This window comes from Mustela nivalis (genome assembly GCF_964662115.1).
Source record: "Mustela nivalis genome assembly, chromosome: 7".
In the NCBI taxonomy this organism is placed as follows: Eukaryota; Metazoa; Chordata; class Mammalia; order Carnivora; family Mustelidae; genus Mustela; species Mustela nivalis.
This window is the reverse complement of record NC_139026.1, coordinates 59,919,870-59,944,765: the sequence shown is the minus strand read 5'-3', so window position 1 is coordinate 59,944,765 and position 24,896 is coordinate 59,919,870. Positions and strand designations below refer to the sequence as shown.

General features: G+C 35.2%; 1 protein-coding gene across 3 annotated transcripts in view; it reads right to left on the bottom strand.

The window, feature by feature from the left end:
- The window catches only part of PIK3C2G (phosphatidylinositol-4-phosphate 3-kinase catalytic subunit type 2 gamma), a 351,683-nt gene that overhangs the window by 268,692 nt on the left and 58,095 nt on the right, over positions 1–24,896 (bottom strand). For all 3 annotated transcript variants that reach the window (XM_082742400.1, XM_082742402.1, XM_082742401.1), the window contains exons 6-8: positions 23,900–24,002; positions 18,219–18,289; positions 10,359–10,422 (exon numbers count right to left, since the gene is read on the bottom strand). In XM_082742400.1, the coding sequence (XP_082598526.1) occupies positions 10,359–10,422; positions 18,219–18,289; positions 23,900–24,002 (238 nt within the window). The remainder of the gene's footprint in view (positions 1–10,358; positions 10,423–18,218; positions 18,290–23,899; positions 24,003–24,896) is intronic.

Genomic DNA, 24,896 nt, shown 5'->3' with positions numbered 1-24,896 from the left:
ATGAATACCTGAAAAAATTGTATGTTTAACTGTGAAGTATGGATTTATGTCAAAAAATTGTGCCAGGATTTAGTGACTATTTTGGACCCAGCAGAAGCAAATGCAAAACTGCTGTATGGAAACATTTTCTAAACTCCAAAACCATGGAGTTTCCCATAATACGTACACATAGGGATGTGTTTGTGCATGTGCACATGTGCGCACACATGCACACACACACAACCTCGAAGAAGGAGAATAATCAGCCTGAAATTTACAAATCCTATGATGGCTGATGCACCATATGAGAGATTCTATAACTATGAAACATGTATTAGTGGTTGAGCATAGTTTTCATAGAGGTGACACCTGGCCAGGAATTTGGATATGTCTGTTTAAACAGAGACTGTGGAGGAAAGAAAAATCGAATGCTGGGTATGTAACATTTCAGAACACCTAATATTTAGGTTGATGGAGAAAGGAGTTTGGGGTCACAGATGGAGCACACAATGCTGAGTCCTAAGCCAGAAGACTATAGTTTAATGGACATAAAGTAAAGGTAGTTGATGGTACCAGGAATCTTTAGCTTGGAAGAAAAAGAAGAAAAAGGAAACATGAGGATTATTTCCACATATTTGAAGTCTGTTTAAGTGAAAAGGTGATAACATTTACTGTAAGCAGCTCTGGAATGACAAATTAGAACAAATGGTTGCAAACTTTATAAATACTTATTTTGACTCCGTATGAGGAAAATCTTTGTAAAAAGTATTTGTTCAAAATTTGAGACTATCCTGTTGATAGAGAGTTTCTCCACATTAAGGGTATGCAGACAGTCAGGAATGTCAAGGGATTTTGCATTTATATAGGATTTGAACTGGACTACCTCTAATCTTTGTGACCGTTTGGGTTAGTGAAAACTGACAATAATGCACTTTTCTTATTTTATATGCTGTATTCCAAGTCTGCCTTAGGAAATACTTGATATATCATAAATTCTGAGGAACAGCATTTTAATACTTTAGATATTAAGCATATCCTAAAAGTATTTTGAACATTGGAGAAGATTGGTGACAACTTTTCTCCTCTGCATTTTTCTGGAAGACAAAACAACATATCCTTCCCTCCCCACTGTTATTTAGCTGTGATGAAGACCAAAGGAACAGCCATGTAAGAGCTTGCCATTTTCCAAGTTTTATATAAACCTTAATGAATTTCTATTTATATTCACTCACTGAAAATTGCCAAATTCAGTTAATGAGTTTGGAGACAAATTGAGAAGTTAGAATTATTTTTGTTCCAGATGAACTAGTTATTGCTATTATAAATTGTTTGTTCCTCAAAGATTAAAAATAGTCTCTGGAGGGGTGCCTGGCTGGCTCAGTCAGTAAAGCATGTGACTCTTGATCTCAGGGTTGTGGGCTTGAGACCCATGTTGGGTGTAGAGATTACTTAAAAATAAAATCTTTAGGGACGCCTGGGTGGCTCAGTTGGTTAAGCAGCTGCCTTCGGCTCAGGTCATGATCCCAGCGTCCTGGGATCGAGTCCCGCATCGGGCTCCTTGCTCGGCAGGGAGCCTGCTTCTCCCTCTGCCTCTGCCTGCCATTCTGTCTGCCTGTGCTTGCTCTCGCCCTCTCTCTCTGATAAATAAATAAAATCTTAAAAAAAAAAATAAATAAAATAAAATCTTTAAAAAATATTCTTTGGAGTTCCATTTCAGCTTAAAATATAGATATTTGGTCACACCTTTGCAATGAAAAAAGGCAGATAATATACAGAATAATATTTTTTCCTGACTTCACTTGAGATTTGAGGTCACAAGTGACCAAATATACTAGATTCCAAAGAGTGATAGGCCCCTCCCAAGAGAGATGGAGCATATAAAGTCTTTGACCTTTAGCAGAGCACAGGAGAAAGAGGTGACCACTATATAAGAGGGTAAGAATAAATTAACTAAAATTATAATAAGTTCTTAAAGGGCCAGTCAAGTTGGAATATCTGGAAGTCTAAGACATAATGAGAGTTTACAATCATTATTTAAGCTATTTTCCATGGATGCTTACCAGTTGTTCAGGGAAAATATTGTTCAGGAAAATGAAGGACCAGTTAGTGGTCTAGTATGTACCAGATGATCAGCTGTTTCTGGGAGACAGGCACAAAGGCCTGTCTACTTCTGTGGAGCCTTCTCTAACAAGAAGCAAAAGCATTATGCTGCTGGTTGGTGATACTAGGAAAATTATAGTACTCAGAGGGGTAGAACACTCTCTGTCACCCTGATCCCAGGCAAACAAATCTTACTTTGTGGGGAAAGGGAGAGAAAGCAAAGCAGTCTCCCCGTGGGTGAGAGGTAGATATAGCAGAAGATCCTTTGCCAGTGACAGAAAGATCAAAGCAAAAACCTTTGGCCCAGGGGGAAGGGGAAGGATACTCTGTCTTGAGTCAAGGATCCTGCATGGATACCAATCAGAAGCCAGGTACAAGTGTCAGAAAATCATCTTCTGTATAAGAGTAACTACAGATATAAGACACAGATTGGCTGCCATGTGGAGGGGCAGGGATTCTCAGAAAGTTCCAATCTTGAGATTATAACAGTCTTCCTATGGCTGTGACTGATCATTCAACACAGATCTCCCTTTACCTTACTACAGAAGATGAGTCTATTTAGAATAATAAACAAAGAGCAGAGTAGTGCTGGGGGAGAGACAAGAGTGTTGGGAGGGACTATCTCTGTGCATAGGTGAGCAGGGGCTGCTGAAAGCTCAAAGTGAAGCAAGAATACCGAGGAAAGAATTCTGGCAGCACAAGCCCCACTGTAATTACAAGTAATAGTAGCTAACCTCTATTTTAAGGAATATGAAGTGTGAAATACCCTACGGTAATGATAGCAACAATGAAACACAAAGCACAATCTTGACTAGATTATATCAATAGTGTGTAGTAATAGCATAAATAAAGAACATTGCCCATTTCCAGGTGTGAATTCAATTTACCTCATTCTCTACTATTCTCCATGTGATATTTAGCATTCAATCAAAAATTACAATTTGTATAAAAAAGCAAGTTACAATAACCCATTGTTAGTAGATGAAACAATTGACAAATCTGGATATTTGTTGGAATAATGAGACAAGGACTTTAAAATAACTATAAATAACATGTTACAGGATCTAGTAGAAAATATAGACAACATGCATGATCAGAAGGGGGGACTTCAACACAGAGATGGAAACTATACCGAAAAGCAAATTTAAATGATAGAAATATAAAAATATATGTGATATTAGAGCTGAATTCCTTCAGTGGGCACATCAGCAAATTGAACATAGATAGGAAAATTATCAGTGAAATTGTAGATAGGTCAAGAGAAATTATCCTAACTGAAACATGAAGGGAAAAAACAGTGGGGAGAAAAACTAACATATGACACCTAAGAGCTGTCAAAGTCACATTTGCAGTTGTAGTTCTAGAGAGAAGAATGGGGTAGAAATATTTAGAGATACTGGCCAGCATATCAGAATTTGTTGGATGCCACTAAACTTTAGAGGGAAGTTGATGGCTTTAAAATTTGAATAGTTTTATGTCAATTAAATTGAATTGATAATTAATACCCTTGCCACGAGGAAAAATCCAAAAAGATGATTTCATTGGTAAATTTTATCAAACATTTAAGGACAAATCAAATCAAATCCTCTTAAATTCTTTCAGAATATACTGAAAGGGAATACTTCTCAACTTGTAAGTCCTGCGCTACTCCAACATCAAAATTAAACTACAACATTATAGCAAAATAAAAATACAGACTGATGTGTCTTGTTGATAAAAATGCAAATACCTTTAACAAAAATATTAGATAATTGAATCCAGAAATACCTGGAAAGGGTTTTAAATTTTCACAGTGTTCTTTATCCCAACAGAGCAAAAATATTTTTAATATTTGGAAGGAAAAAATGAGAAAAACCTTATGCCAGTCTGTATTGATACAGAAAAGGTATTTGACAAAATTTATTACCCATCTGCAATATAAATTCCTAGCAAATAAGGAATGGAAGGAAACTTTTTCAACATAGTAAAGGGTGACTAACTTCATGCCAAAAATACATAAACTCCACATAACTTCATACTCAATGGTAAAGGACTGTAACATTCTCCTTAAGATTAACAACAAAGCAAGAGTCCTATTTTTATCACTTCTAATAAAATTCTCTTGGAGATCAAGGCAAAGAAAATCCATATACAGAGAAAGTAAATCTCGGGTTGCATGGTGTCTAGGATGGAAGGTATTTCCTGCAAAAAAGCAGTTGAGCACTTTTTGGTGCAATGCAAATATTTTATATCTTAATGTCTGTGGTTGTTACATAGGCATTTGCATTTGCAAAACTAGTCAAACTATATGGTTACCATGAGTGTGTTTTACTTTATGTAGATTAAACTTCTAGATAGTTGATTTAATAAATACAAGTCATAATGAAAGTGGAAAGACAAGCCACCAGCTAAAAGGAAATATTGGCAATACACATAATCAAATGATGAGTAAATATGTAAGTAGTTCCTATCAATCTATTTGAAAAAGTTAAGGTAATGTAGAAAATGGATGAAAAGTTTGACTGTGTATATCTATCTACATCGATATCTATATCTATATATCATAAAAGATGACAGTTTATCAAACTCAATACCCAAAAAAACAAATAATCCAGTCAAGAAATGGGCAGAAGACATGAGATACTTCTCCAAAGACATATAAATGGCTAACAGACATGTGAAAAAATGCTCATTACTAGTCATCAGGGAAATATAAATCTAAACCACAATGAGATACCACCTTTCACCCGTTAGAATGGCAAAAAATTAACAAGACAGGAAACAACAAACGTTGGTGAAGATGTGGAGAAAGGGGAACACTCTTACACTGTTGATGGGAATGCAGGCTGGTATAGCCACTCTGGAAAACAGTGTGGATTTTCCTTAAGTTGTTAAAAATAGAGCTACCCCATGACCCAGCAAATGCACTACTAGATATTTACCCCAAAGATACAGATGTAGTGAAAAGAAGGGGCACATGCAACCCAATATTCATAGCAGCAATGTCCACAATAGCCAAACTGTGGAAGGAGCCGAGACATCCTTTAACAGATGAATAGATAAAGAAGATGTGGTTCGTATATACAATGGAATATTACTCAGCCATCAGAAAAAATGAACACCTACCATTTGCATTGACATAGGTGGAACTGGAGGAGATTATGCTAAGTGAAATAAGTCAAGCAGAGAAAGACAGTTATCATATGGTTTCACTCATATGTGGAACATAAGGAATACTGCAGAGGGCCATAGGGAAGGGAAGGAAAACTGAATGGGAAGAAATCAGAGAGGGAGACAAACCATGAGAGACTCTGGACGCTGGGAAACAAACAGGGTTACAGAAGGGTGGGGGGTGACTGGGTGATAGGTATTAAGGAAGGCTCCTGTTGTGATGAGCACTGGGTGTTATACACAAATAATCATTGAACACTATATCAAAAAGTAATGATGTACTATATATTGGCTAATTGAACATAAATTTAAAAATAAATATTTCAGAAATAAAAAGATGGCAGTTTGAAATTTTAAGTAAAGAATAATGAACTTATTCATTATTAGGGAAGTGAAAATTAAAACTAAAATATGATCAAAATATATACCTTACTTAGGCAAAAATTTAAAAGGTTGGAATGTTTCATACCTTCGTGAGAAAATGGGGCAATGGGAACTCTCATATGTTATGAAATATATGTGTCCCTATTAGAAAAGGGTCTGTTACCCTAAGTATATACCCTAGACAAATTCTTGATATTAGTTCATGAATATATCAACAGTAGAATATATAAATAAATAGAGGTCCATTGATCTAATTGAGTACCATACAACAATGGAAACAAATCAAAGCCACATGGAACAAGGTGGATAAATCTGAAAAACAGTGAGTGAAAGATACATGGCTCAAAAACTACACATAGTTTGATTCCATTTATGTAGATATTAAAAAGGAAACCTAAACTTTATATTGCTAATGAATGGATAGATATCCTTTGATGGTGAAATGGGAAAGGGTGAAGTGGTGAAAAGAAAAGCTACAAAACACTTTTCTCTGAAGATTACCTCTTATGTACACGAAAAGAGATCTAACATGGCACATGGTCAGATCCTATGATACTGGCAATATTTTGCTGCTAAAGTTACTGTTTAATAAGAATGTCTGTTCTAATATTATTCTTTAATTTGTATATATATCATTGTATATTCTTCATGTATTATTTAATTCACTGCATAAATCTCAAATAAAATGTCAGATCATATCATTCCTTTGATGGAACCCTTCAGTGCTTTCCATCTCACTTGGAATATGAATTATGTTGGCTAGTGATTATCTTCCTTATTGAAGATCTAGTTTCACTTTTTCGTTTTTTCTTTAAGTCTGAGAGCGTTCTATACATAATAGGTTTGACTTTTAGTAGTTTCAGTGTGCCCTTTATTTCTGCTAAGGCAGGTTCCAATTCTGCAGTTGTGTTTTATTATCCCTGTGACCTGACTTTATCTCCTTCATCTCCTTGACTTCTTTTGTAACCTTTAACTGTGTCCTTGTTACCTATTCGTTTTATTCTATTTTTTTCTTATGATTTTTTGGTCCTTTCCTACCTCTTCTTATATTCTATTGTGAATGCAAATCGGTTTTGTGACATTTTTCTTCTGGATCCTGTACAGTCCTTTACATTAGTAATAGTGTTAAAAATAGCAACTTTCATAGCAATAAAATAACACTTATACTTATCTTTACTTGAATACTTTTTAACTTACAACCACTATATTATATTAAATACATTACATCCACTTTTTATTAATTTTTAAAAATACCTTTATATTTTATTATAATCACTCTATTGATGAAGAATACTAATGCTAGGAAAGTTGAATAAAAACTTCCATAGTGGTGGAGAGCTGTCATCCAGATACCTGATTGGAATCTCTGCTCCTAAATTCTGTCTTTACTGCTACTCTGTTCAAACTATGTTTGAATTGAACGTCTAAATATCCAGTAATAGATCTGCTTGTTACTAAAAGAGCTTCAGTTCTAATAAAGCTAAATATATAAGATCCCTTTGTGCCCCTTTTATTACTACTTGTATATGGAAATTTTAGCCCCTGTCTAGAGTCTGAACACAATTGGATTTTGGTCTCAGAGAGAGGAAATTGTGAGGTAATTATTATTATTCCTTACTCATTGAGTTACTTAAACCTGAATAATAGAGATGCCATTCTGGTTATCTAGTTGGTACACTCTCTGAGTCATGAGCAGGATGGTAAAGTGTTTAGAGGTTTGAAGCTCTTTGTAGACCAAGAAGATATTTCATGAAGCCAAACCATGTTTTGAAACATGAGTAGATTTTTCTCAGTCGACTTCCATCTGGTTTACAGTTAGTTCACCAGTTACTAGATTCTAGTATAAGTTTGTCATCAGTGGGAGGGATTGCTAACTTTCTCTAAAGGGCTATTTGACCTTGTAATAATAATTTTAGAGACAGTGCATTACAGGCTACTAGGAAGAAGCACTTTGAATCAGAAGTTGATTCTTGCACATAGATTGCAATCTTGTTTTACACTGCTTTGCTGTGTATGTATACCATTCTGTGTACATTATTCATGTAAATATGCTGTCTTTCCAACTAGATCATCGGCAACATCAGAGTATGGTTCTGATTTCCATTTCTCTTGATTCCAGTGAGTAAATAGTTCACTGATTTGCATTAAGTAAGCACTGACTAATATCTTAGGGGGAAAATTCTTTCTCTTTCTTCCATTTTCAACTTCTCTGAAATATTAGAGATGAATGCAGAATATAGAATGAATATAGAAAATATTCTTAACTTTCTGGATATTAGTAAATAGGTGAGAGGAAGAAGATGTTCAAAGGAAAAGTTCTATGTAAACTATTTACAAAACTATCTAGCAAACATAATAGTCAGAATGCGCAACCTGAAATAGGTCAAGTCTAAAATATGTTAAATGACCATGGCTGAGGAAATAAAATATTTAAAAATTTAAATTATCCATATTACTCAATAATATTCATGTCATATTTATTCAGCCTGCATGTTTGCTATTTTTTTAAAAATTGCATTTAATAACTCAAGTGTAGAAAATAAAAAAAATATTTTTCAAATTGGTACTGTTTTCAACATTGATGAAATGCTACCTAATGCAATTTTTTAAAATAAATAGGAAGCACAAAATTATGAATCAGTCATATCACAGTCTGTCTCACTTCTCAGATATTTACCAGTGATACCTCATAGGAAGAATCACATTTAAAAAGCTCTTGGTTTTGGAAGGAGTTCATCTGGGAAAATCGCAGACACTGTGGCCTATTTATAAGATAATTCAGATATGGGTGATGATAACTATTTGCCTGTGTTAATGTAAAGACAGTAACTATTTGATGTTTTGCCAATTTTTAAGTCATACTGAGAAATTTAAAAATAATCAATGGATTCTTTTGAAGTGGAAATATTAGAGGCTTCATATGAGTAAGATGATCAGACCTCTTAGAAATTAAGAACTTTACAGATTCTCAACAATTTGTGTGTGTGTGTATGTGAGTGTGTGTGTGTAAAATGGCATTTGTGATACATGAGCAGTACCAAGACATTTAAGTAATTACAATTCATTCATAAGTAGCTTACTATAACCTCAAAAATATATTTACATAAAATTGAGTGACACAAATGATCTAGGAATGAAGTCTTCATTTGCATTGAGTACCTGGTAAATTTCAAATTCTATACAAAGGTGAAAAATCAAGCTGAAAAAAGTACTAATTATAATACTTTTATGGGACTTAAACCAATCTGCGAGTTTTTTTTCACATTTCACATTTTAAACTTCCATATTTAAGCTGGGCTCAAGAAAGAAAAATCCTGTTAGAATGAGAGGATTACACTTTGGAAGGGTATATGAGTTGTGTGTCATCACTTGTGTATTTGAATATTTATGTGGAATTCACATGAGTTTGGTATCTTCATCAAGAAATATTATTTATTTTCTGAATCTTTTACTGTTAATTAAAATTAAGAATAGTCACCTAGGTTCTTTATCTTTTCATATATATCAGGAGTCAATTATTTAATGGATAAAAAAATCCTAACTTGTTTTAAAAACACTGTCTTGGGGCACAAGGTAGTGTAGCCGATTGACTGTCTGACTCTTGGTTTCAGCTCAGGTTATGATCTCAGGGTTTTGGGATCCAGCCTGTGTTGGACTCTGTGCTGTCTGTGCTGAGCTTGGATGTCAGCTTGGAATTCTCTCTCCCTTCTCTTTCAGCCCCTCCCCCTGTTCTCTCTCTCTCTCTCTCTCTCGCAAATAAATAAATAATTCTTAAAAAAAAAAAAAAAAAACCACTGTCTTATACAATTTTCTATAATCATAGGTGGTTTTATCTGTGGAAGATTAAGTTACAAGAAATGATCTGCCTAATGGTGACCACAACTTGGATGCCCAGTTGGTGACCAAATCTCAGTAGTCTTAGACTAAATCCATCATTTTCCCCTGACAAGCTAGCTTCTCCTCTCTTTGTTATTTTAGTGAACTGATGTCTCCATGCAGTCAATTAGCAGCCAGGAATGTGGAGGTATTCTAGACACTCTCTTGTTTTACACAAAGTCTTTCACCAAATCATATAAGTTGCATATTTTTACCTATTTTGAATTTGTCCCCAACTACCTACCCCTGTTGTAGAGTTTTTGTCAATACCCTCATCATCTCTTTGGGCTAATGAAATGCTCCTCTAATCACCCATCTGTCATTCTACTGGCTTGCATAATGGTTCTATGTCAGCAGCTGATAAATTAGAAAATCATTAAATTGTCCATAAAGTGTCCTTAAGATCCAATATAATGTCCCCTGCTTGCCCCTTTCATCTGGTCTCTTTACAGGCCTTTAACCCTAATTGTAGCCATTCCAAATTTCATACAGTTTTCAAGTCACAACAGGCTGTTTCCTAACTGCTTCTATTCGTGGTGTTCTATACTGATAGTTATCCCCACCCCCCACCTTCCTTCACGTGCCACTTCTCTAGCTGGCATACTCATTTTTCAGCATCCAGGTCAAATAGGTAAAATTGATAACTTTCTTCCATGGCCTATATACACATAGGTCTTTCACAGTATCTGTGACACTTTATTAACACACATCTATTTACTTTTATGCCTTGATAGAATGAAAGCTTCTGAAGTATAGACCTTCTACTTTATTCATCTTTGTATCTTCAGAAAACTGTAAAGTTTTAGAAAAAGAGTATATGGTTAATAGATGCTTGTTGAATTGACAGGTGAAGTAACATAAGTTAATACCTGGGTTTTCAATAGGCATTTCAGATGGAAGTCATATTTTTTTATTACCGTTGAGAGGCACTGTCTGGAAAGAAAAAAAAAAAAAAACTTTTTTTAAAAGTGGGTAGAAAAGCTTACATAAACTTTAGCATATTTATCATAAATTCTGTTTTGTCCATGATTCTATAGCAGACATGGTTAAAAAAGAATTGCTGCTGACACGATTTTAAAAACCATTTCAGATGAATGTTTATAAACTTTCTGTAACTTGATAAGCTACAAACTTATTTGAAAACTTTAGAACTCCAAAAAAAAAAAAAACCTCATGACAAATTAACCAAACCTCTCAAAGACTGTTCATTGCATCAAACTACTCTTTATTCAAAATATAAATTACAAAAGGATTCATGAGCAGATAATGACAAATACTAACATCAAGAATTGTTAAATATGCAAAATCTTGAAGAGAATCCCTTTCAGAATTAAGGACATATATTTATAATACATAAAGTTGTCTTTGGCTTCAGACCTCTGTGTTCTTCTTTCCTGAGATTCTCTTATTGCTCCAACTTTATCTTTGCTTCAGTGAAATAGATGTGAGATTAGTAGAGGTTTTTCTGACTTCACTTATCAAAATTATTTTCCTAAACATTAAGATTTTCCCTTCCTATTTGTCCCAGAAACTCCTGAATTGAATTGAACAAATGATACAACACAAACACACACCAATATATTTTACAATAGTTGCCTTCTCAGCCTTGTTAAATCATCACTTTAGTTGCATTACATCTTATAGTTCAAAGACAAAATTCATAGACTATGTAAAAGTGGAGGTATAGGAAAAGAATAGTGAAAAATTTTGGTTATTGGAGAAAAGGATTTTATATAAAATCTGACCTTAAAACTTAAAAGACCCCCAAGAATATATACCTAGTTCAGCACCTTGCTATTAAATATTATATTTATTTTATAGAAAAACTCCTAGAAACTAACAAGGGTATGTGATTTGCCCAACTTCTAAATGGAAGTCAGGTCAGGGAAGAGGAAAACTGAAAACAAAGCTCCTGCCATCTAGTGTTTGATCTTTTAATGACACCATCAAGTGGGCTGTGGAAGGCAGGCAGAAGAGCGTTGTATTCCAGAAAGCAGTCTTGGAGATCACAATGATGGCAAAGTAGGAGATCCCATCCTCTGTCTTCCCACAGTAAGACAACTACCCATGAACAGAAACAGCTCTGGGAGAGCTTAGGAATCCTTCCAAGAAACTTACATAATACTGTAGAACAACAACAAAAGCTAAGAATAACCACACAAAAAGGGAAGGGAGGGCACTTTCATTTTACCTGCCTCATCCCATCCTGCAGACTAGCATTTCTCACTGCCAAGAGGGAAACCCCTTGCTGGGAAAGGGAGAGCGGTGAACCAGCAGCTTTCCCAGCCTTTTGGGCCATTACGGGAAGGACTTGCATTGGTTTTACTCCAGCCAGAGACCAGCAAAGCTGAGATGCATAAAGACAGCTAGGAACAAGGAAGAAGGGCTGCGGCTACCACTATGAGTCACACAGCGGGAGTTACAATGGTTCCCAGTGACCAGCTCTACAGAGGGCCCAGTAACTTTTACCACTGAAGAAACCAACAACCAACAGAGAGGCCGTAGAACCCCCTGCAGATTTCCCTGTTTCCCTCATATACACAGGTATTCACATTCACAAACAGCAGCTGCTTGAGTTCCTCTCCACTCCTTCCTCACCCCACTGCCACTCCAGGGCTTACCTCTAGCTGGTTCCCAAGCTGCGCACCTCCAACCCTTTGGCTTGACTAATGTCTTCACTGCCGTGCACATGTCTTAGGGAGACACTGCAGTCACAGGAATGCACAACAACATCCAGGGCCCCCATAGCTGCTTGTGGGCCTGGTTCTGTCCCTGTTTCCTGTCATTAACTCACACAGTGGGCTTGCTTGCAACCAGCCCCTCCAGCTGTATACCTGCACCTAACCAGCCTGACTCCCATAACAACCTCCACTGCTATGCACAGGATGAAGGTCTGCAGCCAGAGGAGTGCATGCCAACAGCCCGTGCACCTACAGTTAGTCCTAGTCCTTGCTGCCAGCCCTGTCCTCCCCCACTTTCTGTATGTCTGCTACCAGCCACTGCCACTACACAGGCACCTGCAGCTGGCCCCTGCAACTGTGTGTGTGTCACCAGCTCTAGTAGCAACCACTGCCTGCCCTGGTCCCTAGCTACTGGACCTGGAGGCACCACTGAAGATGCCAACAGCACGTGCAGCCACTGCAGATCTCCCATAGCACTTCTAGGGCCACACAGTTAATGCTGTGGGTTCCATTAATGCTGTGGGCTGATCCAAGGGGACATTACACTCACCAGATCTGGGTCTTCCACATGGCTCTGTCCTTGGTGCCCTGCACTACCAGACCCAGGAACATAGCGTGCTCCAATAATCCTCACCTGCAGGTGAAGGTCCTGCACTGAGATCAGCCCATAAAGTCTGGAATACGTGACAGCTTCTTCCCATGCACAGACACCTCTGCAAGGCTCTAGGGATCACAAAGAATTGGGGAAATAGGACTCCACCATAGGAAAAGAATAAACTTTTAGCAACTGACCTCAAAGTGAACTCAAAGTGGAGATACATGAATGGCCTGACAAAAAAATTTAAAATAGTTGTTCTGAAGAAACTCAGAAGTATAAGGGAACACAGAAAGACAATTTATTGAAACCAGCAACACAATATAAGAACAAAATGAGAAATTCAACAAAGGTATAGAAAACATACAAAAGAACCAGTAGTTTTGGAGCTAAAGAATACAGTAGTTGAACTGAAGAATTCAAAAAAGAAGCAGAAGAGAGGGCAGAAGGGTCCTGGCAGAAGAAGGGACCAAGAAAAAGAAAAAAATAAGTAAGCTCAAAGACAGATCATTTGAAATTACCTAAGCAGAGGAACAAAAGGAAAAAGAAAAGGAATTAAAAAGGCCTATGGGATTCATGGAACACTATAAAAAGAATTGATGTACATGTCATTGTAGTCCCAGAAGGAGAAGAGAATGAGAAAGGAACAGACAGCTTATATAAAGATAATGGCTTTTGAACTTCCCAAACCTGGGGAGAGATTTGGGCATCCAAGTTCAATTGGAGTAGCTGAGTGGATAAAGACACAACTATATATATCCTGCCTGCAAGAGACTCCCTTCAGCTTCAAGGACACACACATTCACAGTAAAGGGATGGAGAAAGGTACTTCATGCATATAGAGACCAAAAAAAGAGCAGAGGTAGCTATACCTATCTTATACAAAACAGACTTTAATTTAAAAGCTGTTACAGTGGCTGCCTGGGTGGCTCAGTATGTTAAGTGTCTGTGTTTGGCTCAGATCATGAAGCCAGGATCCCAGGACCAAGCCTTTAGTCTGGCTTCCTGCTCAGTGGGAGTCAACTTGTCCCTCTTCCTCTGCGCCTCTCCAGACTACTCTCTCTTTCTCTCTCTCTCTTTCTCTCTCCCCCATCTCTCTCACTAATAAATAAATAAAATATTTTAAAAAGCTGTTATAAAAAACAAAGAAGGAGCAAAAGAGACTACTATGAGCAATTACGTGACAAAAAATTGGACAACCTAGAATACTGGATAAATTTCTAGAAAATACTACCCACCAAGTCTGCATCAGAAGGAAGTAGAAAATATGAATAGACCAATAAGAAGATTAAATTGGTAATCAAAAACCTTCCAACAAAGAAAAATTCAAGGGCAGATGGATTCATTGATAGATCCTACCAAATTTTTAAAGACAAATTAATACCAGTTCTTCTCAAACTCTTCCAAAAACTTAAAGAGCTTGGGACACTCTCAAACTCATTATATGAAGCCAGAATTACCCTGATACCAGAGCCAGAGAAGGGCACTACAAAAAAATAAAACTACAGGCCAATATCCCTGATGATTATAGATGCAAAAATTTCCAACAAAATACCTGCAAACCAAATTCAACAGCATATTAAAAGGACCATGACGTAGAAAATTGGGATTTTCTTGGGATGTAAGAATTATTTAACTACACAAATCAATAAATGTGATAAGGCACATGAATAAAATTAAACAAATCATTGATTATCTTAATAGAAGCAGAAGAGCATTTGAAAAAAGTTACATTCCTTCAGAAAAACTTTAAACAAATTAGGTATAGAGAAACATATCTCAACATAATAAAGTTCATATATGACAACCCACAGCTATCATCATACTTAATGGTGAGATGTTGGAAGTACTTCCTCTAAAATCAGGAACAAAGTAAGGGTTCCCACGCTCACCACTCCTATTCAGTATGGTACTAGAAGTCTTAGAGTAATCAGACAAGAAAATGAAATAAAAGGCATTCAAACTGGAAGGGAGAAGTAAAATTTTGTCTGTTTCATGATGGTACGATCTGATATGTAGAAAATCCTGATGACTCCATCCAAATACTCCTAGAACTAATAAATGAATTCTGTAAAGTTTCAGGATGCAAGACAAATATATACAAATCAGCTGGATTTCTATACATGACAGAGAAAGTTTTGTAAAATTAAGAAAAAATCCCACTTACAATAGCATAAAAATAGTAATAAGGAAGTGAAAGATCTATACACTGAAAACTATAAGACATTGATGAAAGAAATTGAAGAAAACACATAAATAGAAAGGTTTTCAAGGTTTTAGATCAGAAGAGTTAATATTGTTAAAATGTCCATACTACTCAGAGCCACCTATATATAGATTATATATTTTAAGTAAGCCCTCTGTCCAACATGGGGCTTGAACTCACGAAACTGAGATCAAAAGTCTACTGATTGGGGCACCTGGGTGGCTCAGTGGGTTAAAGCCTCTGCCTTCGGCTCAGAGCATGATCCCAGGGTTCTGGGATCGAGCCCCACGTTGGGCTCTCTGCTCTGCGGGGAGCCTGCTTCCTCCTTTCTCTGCCTGCCTCTCTGCCTACTTGTGATTACTCTCTCTCTGTCAAATAAATAAAATCTTAAAAAAAAAAAAAAAGTCTCCTGATTGGGCCCACCAGGCACCTCAATAAATATAATTTTATCAAAATTCCAGTGTCATTTTTCACAGAAATAATAAAAACAATCCTAAAATTAATAAGGAACCTCAAAATACCCTGAATAGCCAAAGCAATCTTGAGAAAGAACAAATCCAGAGTGATCACACTTCCTGATTTCAAACTATTTTACAAAGATTTGGAAATCAAAAGCATTATGATACTGATATAAAAACAGTCACATGGACCAATCAAACAGACTTAAGAGCCCAGAAATAAACCTACACATATATGGTCAAGTATTATTTGACAAGGATCCAAGAATAATCAGTGGGGAAAGGATAGTCTCTTCAATAAATAGTGTTGTGATAAGTGGATATTCTCATGCAAAAGAATGAAATGGCACCCCTATCTTAAACCTTAAACTTTGCCCTGCACAGCAAAGGAATGAATGAACAAAATAAAAAGGCAATCTAAGTTATGGGAGGAAATATTTGCAAACCATATATCTGATAAGAGATTGATACCTAAATGTAAAACTCAGCAGTGAAAAATCAGTCCAATTTTAAAAAATGGAGAGAGGACTTCAGTAGACATTTATCCTAAAAAATATATACAAATGGTCAAGAAGCATCTGAATAACAAGCGCATGAACAGTATCACTAATTGTTGGGGAAATGCGAATCAAGACCATAATGAGATACCACCTCACACCTGTTAGAATGGCTATTATCAAAAAGACTCTTGTCAAGGCTGTGGAGAAAAGGGAACCCTAGCGTACTGTTGGGAATGTAAATTGGTATAACTGCTTTGGAAAACAGTATGAAGTTTCCTCAGAAAATTAAAATAAATAAAAAAGTAGAACTATGCTCTCATCCTGCACTTCCCAAGTTCATTGCCACATAATTCACAATGGCCATGACAAACAACCTAAATGTTCATCAGTGGATGAATGAATACACACACATGCACACACACACACATATACATATATAATGCCATATATATAAAATAATATATATCAATAATACAAAATACTATATATAAAATAATATATTTTGTTTGCAACTTTATATGTAAATATATGCATTATTTATAAATATTTCATATATCGATATTTTATATAGACTTATAAAATTATATACAATATATACAATTAAAGTAGAATAAGTAGTTACTGAGAATTAAACATTTGGTTTTAGTTCTAGCTAGAGCATAAATTATCTGTATGATGGTTGACAAATTTTTGAAATAAATTGAAGATAAGCTGCACTGCCCTAGGGTTGAAGAGAAGGCGTGGAGGACTTAGATTCTGAGGCTAGTCCGTCCCTGTCAGGTTGCCTCTAGTCTTTTGCTTTGCCCTAATTTAACCCTGTGAACACCTGGACTGCACAGTGGTCAAGGTCACCAGTCTTTTGTGAAGGGCCGGATAATGGCAGGGTGATGCAGGAACAGAAAGAAAAAAACTACCTTGCTCTCATCTTCTTTTCCTACCCTTCCCTTGTTACTCTGTGTCTCAGGCAGCAGCTGTCTACATGTAAGTCACAACCCTCTACCAAACCAGTTCAAAGCAATCCTTTGTCTCCCAAGGATTTCTCACTTTTTAAAAAATTTGTCAGATTTGATATCTCTCTACAGGTTTTTTTCTTTTTTGGATAAATTTATTTTGGAATAAGGAAACTATAGCCTTTTTTAATACGTCATTTTGATGAGAGCCCATACCTAATCCATGTAATTAGCTATAAAATAAAAATTTGAGTTAGGTTATATTGAAAGTCCTCCCTATTACTACCTATTCTCTGATTTTATTGTTGAAGACAAATATTTTGGGGGGGGGGGGAAATAAAGAGAGGCCCATATGGTAAGACTATAGTTTAATAGGAAAATATATGGTCTTTGCAAATTTCAGAGAGTTGGTCTTTGCAGATTTCAGGCAGACCTAATTTTGGTCCTACCACTGATGAACTGAGTGGCCTTAGGCAAGGTATTTAATCTTCTAAAACTTCAGTTTCTTTGATTTTGAAATAAATACTGTGTCTTATCATAAGGTTGTAGGGAGAATTAGATGAGGTTATATATGCAAAATGTACAATAACTCCATTAAGTGATGATAGCTATTATGAATGGTCACTAAGAACAATTTTAACCCATATTTTATATCAGGTTTGCTTCTGAAATTAATGTTACATACCTCCCATACCCCATTTTTCACTAATTCAACTCCATACCCCATTTTTCACTAATTCAACTCAGAACAACTTTAATTCCAGATAAACCCATAGTGTGGTATGATATTTTCTCCCAGTTTACCTTTCTGATGGGTCTATTCTTTTCAGTAATACATGCATACATTTAGATATTACAATCAATTAGGATATGTTCATTGACGGTCATTTGAGTTTTCCAATTTGAATTCACACTCCTCTGTTTATGATACACCAATTATTTTCAGGGAGTTCAAGAAAGAAATTTAAAGCAGGAGGTTTTGACTTTCAAAGTATGGAAATTCAGTTATACAAAGAGCTTAGTGACACATGCACACTCAAATTCACAAAATAAATGAGGAAAAAAAACCTTGAAAATGTAATAACTGGTAGCAGAGAGATTTTAAAATGAATGTTAGATTGTTCTGGAAGGTGTTAGCAGCTCTTCAAATGTATCTGAATAGCTGTGGAGAATAGATAATTATTAACAAAATTTGCCAAAGGGAGATATCTATTAAAAGTATAATAACTTCCACGGTACTAGTGAAAGGACAGTTTTTACAATCAACTGAAAAATATTGTGATTTGGCACTTGAGAACTCAGTCAGAAAGTAGTCTTGGAACAAAATAAAATATCTTACCTGGATACTTTCCAAATATGCATAAATTCTAGAAGTTGGTTCAGATAAAACTGACTGTGGTCATCTTCATGCTGTAGACAGCAGAATATATTAATATTTATAGAGTGAATAGGAATGAGTACCAGATAAAAATAGGTCTGTAACTTTCTGCTGTCATTTTATTCACCTCTTTTGATAACCCTCATTGATCATTTTAATACTTTGTTTTAAAGACTTTACAAGACACTTCTTAACTCTATAGGCATTCTTTTTAAAAAAAAATGAATCAGAAAACTGAGCTTTGGTTGAGGATAACCTCAAGGATGATTGAAAAACATCCTGGCATCACCAAGGTCAGACATTAGGTTCTCCTAGCAGAAAGGCAGTTTTGCAGACACTAGTTCTCTCACATACATGCATAGTCTCTTTACATTCAGGCTGTGGATGCCATGGCAGTCTGAGACTTGATAGCTTGTCACATCGGCTGGCAGACTCAGAATGAACTCCATTTTTCAACTTTACCACATCTTGCCTCCCAAATATTAGTGTAAGAGGAGTTATCAGGGGGCCTGTGTTTTCTCCCAAGATGAGCAGAAACTGCTCATTGTAAAATATCAGTTCTGTGGTCCATATGCATAAACACACAAACACACATGCATACATGCACGCACACACACACACCCTGTAACTCTTCAATTAGCAGTTCTGCAACAGGCGCTCATGAAAATACTATGCAAGTCTGCAAGGGAGAATGCGATACACTTCCTCATAATGGCACTATTTCACTACACATGGCTGTTAAGTTTGAAAGCTAAATGAGTCCCTAAATACCTGGAGTGCATGTAATCTTGTATGTTAATACATGATCTATTTTTAAAACTGCCTATTAGAGCTCCTGACAGAAAACATCAGAAGGAAGACCTTGATATGGCCTAAGGTCAAAGGTATATTAATATTTTTAATGGGTGATTTTGTGAGGAAGAGTAAAGAAGCTGTTACATGGAGAGAATAAGGCCATCCCTATAATACAGTATGTTGAATGCATGCTACAAAGAAGAAACACTTTGAGAAGAAGAAAAGAAAACTTTTTCTGAAGTTAAAACCAAAGCAAGCATATAAATAATGACTTATTTGCATCTTTCTGTATAGTATAATCATATTCATTTTAAAACCACTTTACTTGGCTTCCAGAGATGCTTTTGGGGGAGAAATTGGCCTTTGTCATATTGTCACTTATAAGAAAAGTATTTTTATTTAAAGGAACTCAAAAGTCTGGCGAACAGGTTTAAGCACTTGTCCATGGAATATATTGTACACTTTACTTTTCTCCAAAGCTGAAGGCCATTCCTTCATCTTAAGGAAAAAGTTAAGGTGTCTCTTTTAGTCTTTTCCCTACAGAAATCTACTGCTGTATGTGTTCTGTGAATGTTTCCTTGAGCTAGAATGAAATCTTGGTTTTTATGATTAATATCAACAATGTTGGCAATCCTTGTCAAATTTGAGAGAGATAAAGAGAAAAATCTTTTTATAAAAGACTCAGTTATACACATCTAATGAGGATGGGGATTGTAAAATTTTGAAATCTAGAAAGATTTCTAAGGACTTGTCAACATATCAACATATTTTATGAATAATCTCATGGAACAAGAATTAAATGACCATATTTCAGTATAACACAAACAAGTTTAAAATAGGAAAGGCATCTGAGATGAATTGAGCTTTGCGGTATACTTGTACAATTAGAGAAATCTCACATCTCGAGTGTAAGGCAATGGTGTCAAGAAATTTAACAGAATAATAATCATCATTATGTTCCTAGTATTATACAGAAGAAATATTGTAAGCCAATTTACGTAATTTTACTGAAAAGGAATATAATTGTTTATAAATGTTTTTATATAGATAAATTATGAAAATCATAGAGAATTTTGACACTATGTTAAACAATAGAATCAGCATCTCCTTATCATAGGAAGTTTTTAATAGTAAAAGCCTAACATACCATCTAGTCTAACACCTTAATTTTATGACACCAATAATTGATACTTATGTAGTTCTGATTAGGCACAGGCACTGACTTAAGCTCTTCACTTACATTTTTCAATTAAGTTCTAATAATAATCATATTAGGTATGTATTATTATTTACATTTTTCTTAACAAGAAAACTAGGTTGAATATAAGCATGTGTCCAAGAGCAGACATTTGAATTTGGCAGTATCAGTCCAGAATCTGTTTTTAAACAAGTTGCCAGATCAGTAAATTTAACACTCTATTTTTTTTAAGGTGAAGGCTAGGTCTATATACTGTAGGATTTATACATAGAAGTAATCACTACAACTCGCCCTTCATATTCATCTGTATCAGGTGTTCCTACCCCAGGCTTTAGAAACATAATTCTTTTCTTTCAAAGCACATATCTCTATCAGACGTTTTTTTAAAAAATTATTTTATTTTCCTTTAGAGAGAGAGAATGCATGTGAGCACGCGCATGAGTGGGGGAAGAGGCAAAGGGAGAAAATCTTTAAGCACACTGCTAGCTGAAGGTAGAGCCCTTTGTGGGGCTTGATCCGATGACCCCTGAGATCAGGGTCTGAGCCCAAACTAAGAGTCAGTTACTCAACCAACTGAGCCACCCAGTCTATGAGACTTTTTTAAATGTATATTTGTTTATTGCATGTCTTCTTTACTAGGATCTGCATTCTAAAATAAGTAATGACATGTCTTGTTTGTCTCTGAATCTCCAATGTTTAGAAGAGTGCCTCGTATATAGTAGTAGGTGCTCAATTATCATTTGTTTAGTGAAAAAATGGGTATCATTCTGTGCATATATGTTTTCTAAGTCATAATTCTGAATTTTAAATAGGTTCACTAACCTATTCCTTCACATATGAGATCCTCAAAGGCAAGTACTAAAGATGGCATGTAAAGATATTTAATAAATATTTGTTGAATTAATTATTTTTAGACTGTATCTGTAATGTACTTAGCATGGTATCTGAAAGTAAATAATTACAGATATTAATAAAATATAGTATTTTCTCTTTATAAATATGATGCTGAAAAAAATCCTTCAAGAGCCAGGATTTGAGGAGATGGAGACATAGAATGCCTTTCTGATTGTCTGTGTTTACTCTTTACTCTGACTGCTCTTTAATTGAGAGTCAGAGCTGGTTAAATCTCCTGGACACTAAACTCTTAGAAAGCCTTGTTGATTTTGTTCAGTATTCCAACATTAGAGTAGGGCCTAGTACACTTGCCGTTACATAATTAATATTTTGAGTGAATGGAGAATATATAAACCTCTGTGTCATCAATCATATTATCTATTTTTAATATAGTGTTTGTGCTAGGAAAAGTTATGGATGAGAATCAGCATTTATACTCTTTACCTGTAAATTGTTGAATTAGCTAAGAGATGTGATATTCACTGTAGGAAGTAAAGTTTGTGAGTTGAAGCATAAAAAGGCAGCCATGTAACTTAATTCCTGCTATGATAAAAATGTCACATTGAAAAGCAGGCATTTCTAGTGACAGTTATACACTTTACACGCAGAAATGATTACATGCTTTTCCCAACAACATAGGACAATATCCCAGAGATACTTAATTGACTGGCATTATGGTATAGTGATCTCTGTTATCAGACTAGCTCTGCTTAAATCCTATCTCCCTATTTACTAACTGTGAGACTTTGGGTCATTCAGTTACTCTTTTGAATTCTTAGTACTTTCATTTAAAAAAGGAAAATAATAGTAATTATCTTTTTTTTTTTTTTTTCGCTCTTGAGCTGTTGTGAGCGAGTTAATACATGTAAATACCTGTGATGTCCTAAACTTTGGGGTAAGTGGAATAGCTGTGGAAAACAAAACAAGGGGCTCAGCCAATTAAATGTCTGACTCTTGATTTCAGCTCAGGTCATGATCTCAGGGTCTTGAGATCAAGCCTCACGTCAGGCTCAGTGTGGGGAATGGAGCCTGTTTAAGAATTCTCTCTCTTTAGGGGCGTGTGCGTGGCTCAGTGGGTTAAAACCTCTGTCTTCAGCTCAGGTCCTGATCCCAAGGTCCTGGGATCGAGCCCCACATCGGGCTCTCCGCTCGGCGGTGAGCCTGCTTTCCCCTCTCTCTGCCTACTTGTGATCTCTGTCAAATAAATAAATAAGATCTTAAAAAATTTAAAATAAAAAGAAGGAATTCACTCTCTTCTTCTCCTTCTGCCCCTCCCCTACTCTCTCTCTCTCTCAAAAAACTAACAAAAGAACAAAAGGATTAGAAAGAGAAAGAGAGGGCACGTGCTAGTATTTTTATCAGTTGTACTGAAAGTCACATCTGAACCTTTTGCATTCAGTCACATCTAAATCTCAACTTGTCATATAAATTGATAACATAAAGTATTGGCTATGGAGAATGATTGGGTTCAAACCCTTGCTCCTTTGCTTGCTTACTAGTCCCATGAATATGATCTGGGGAAAGTTATGGAGCTCCTTATTTTTCACTTTTGTTAGATTGAAGATTAAATATAATAGAAAGGTTAATTTTCAGACATAAAATAAATATCAATACACATTGTATCTTAGTAGTGGTGTTAAATGGATTTAAGGATAAACCTTAATTGACATGAAACTGAAATGTTAGTGATTTGTGAATCACTACCAATGAGGTAATTTTTTTAACAACATGAAAGTTCTCAAGGAGAATAGAAGTTGTAATCATACGTTTTCTCTTCTTCCTCCATGTTGAAATGAAACATGATGATTTCAACTTTTTCAAAACATTGAAGACAATTTGAAGACTCTTAGGGTATATTAATATTGAGAGTATTAGTTGTACTTTATAATGTTTCTCTGTGGAGATTTCAGATGCATACCCTGCAGCTGTCAACACTGGCCGAGTTGAGTACCGGTTCCAAAAGATTTTTCTAAACAACTCTCTTTTGGCCTCATTATGTTATATTCCACATAGACATATTGCAACCTAATGCACCACCTGACACTTTTTATGATGAAACACCTCAGACTAGGGGGGAAAAAAAGAGTCATGCACTGGAAATCTGTTATCTGATGTAAATGACAGGGTGATGGGATTTTTGCTTAAAGCAGGTAATTGGAAGATTCTACAGATAAAGCTGCCAAAATATCAAAGTTCATTGCATACTGTGCAATTTTGTTTTGAAATAACTCAAGACATAGGGAATAAAATTCATATCTAACAGCATGAAATTATGTCATTAAAGCACAGTAATCCCTTTTGAGGTAGTTTTATTATGTATATTATGAATATTAATCTGCCCTGATTTAAATTGTGTTGACACCGACATAAACTCTTCAAATAGAACGAGAGTTGTGTTATTTTTCTTTCTTCAATGGTTTCCCCCTTCACATTTTTTATTCTGTTCACTTCCTAGTGGCTTCATGGATAGTATGAATGTAATAGCTTTAATAAATTTCTCATAAATGATTTTTCCAAGAGACCAATTGATTTGCTATTATACTAAGGTTACAGTAATGTGTTCATGTAATTGCTTCAGTCCAAATTGTTAACAGGCATTTAGATAAATATTTCATTATGTTTCAGTAAATATACTCAAATGAACATGTATTCATTAAGCTATGTAATTCCAAATTGGTAACAAACCATAAAGATGGGAATGTTGTCCTTAAAATGATCAGCTTGGAAATTGAAACTGATGCTAAGAAAATCTTACCTTTCGAGATAATTTTCCTGGAACTTCTCCATTTCTCTGCAGATTAAGTTGAATAACAGATTTATCTTTCTGAAATATTCTGTGGCTCCCCAAAGAGTAATCACTAAAGGAGAAAAAAAATGAATAATCATTTCTGCCCAAAATACCCCCAACTGTATGTTTTCCTTTCTGATTTTGTGTCTTTGTTTCTTTCTTTTTTTTTTTTTGAAACTTGATCTGGTAAAAGTTTTATATATAGCCTTACTTTCTTATATTTATTTAAAATATATCTCATATTAATTTTTAAGCGACAATTTTAAAATACTACAGTTATTAAGATATTACAATTATTTTTCAAGTGCCTCAAGCTAGAAAATGATTAGATAGCTTTAGGATGGACATAAATTATAATAAAGAATATATTACATATTCAGAGTTAGTTTTATCCAGCCATCTCAAAGCTGAGGACAACATGTTTCTGGGAGGTCTGATACAACAAAGTATATGTGGAACAGTGAGGTGGACAGATTTACTAGTTCCATGACAGGCACACCAGTTAAACTCTCTGAAACTCAATATATATTTTTTAGAATTGATATTATTAATAATCTATATTATTAAGATTATATAATCTATATAATTATAGTTATATAGATTATATGTAATCTATATAATAATCTATATTATTAATAATCTACATTATTTGATGAGCAGATTAAACTGAAAAAATATCGCCACGTATTTCAGATACTTCTAATGGCATAATTTTTCTCCCTCCCTCCCTCCCTCTCTCCCTCTATAAGAGTCATTCAAAAGGATGTATTTGTTAATGTTCTTAGTATAAGCATCTTAGTTAAATATATGAAGGGTTTCAGAAGGGGGGAAAAAACCTTATATGTTAAAACATTTGAGGCCATTAGGGGGGATATATTCATTTATCTGGAGAAGTCACTAAATATTTGAGAACACTTATTCTCAAAAATGACAGAAAAATAAAGCATTGCTCTGTTGATAGCTA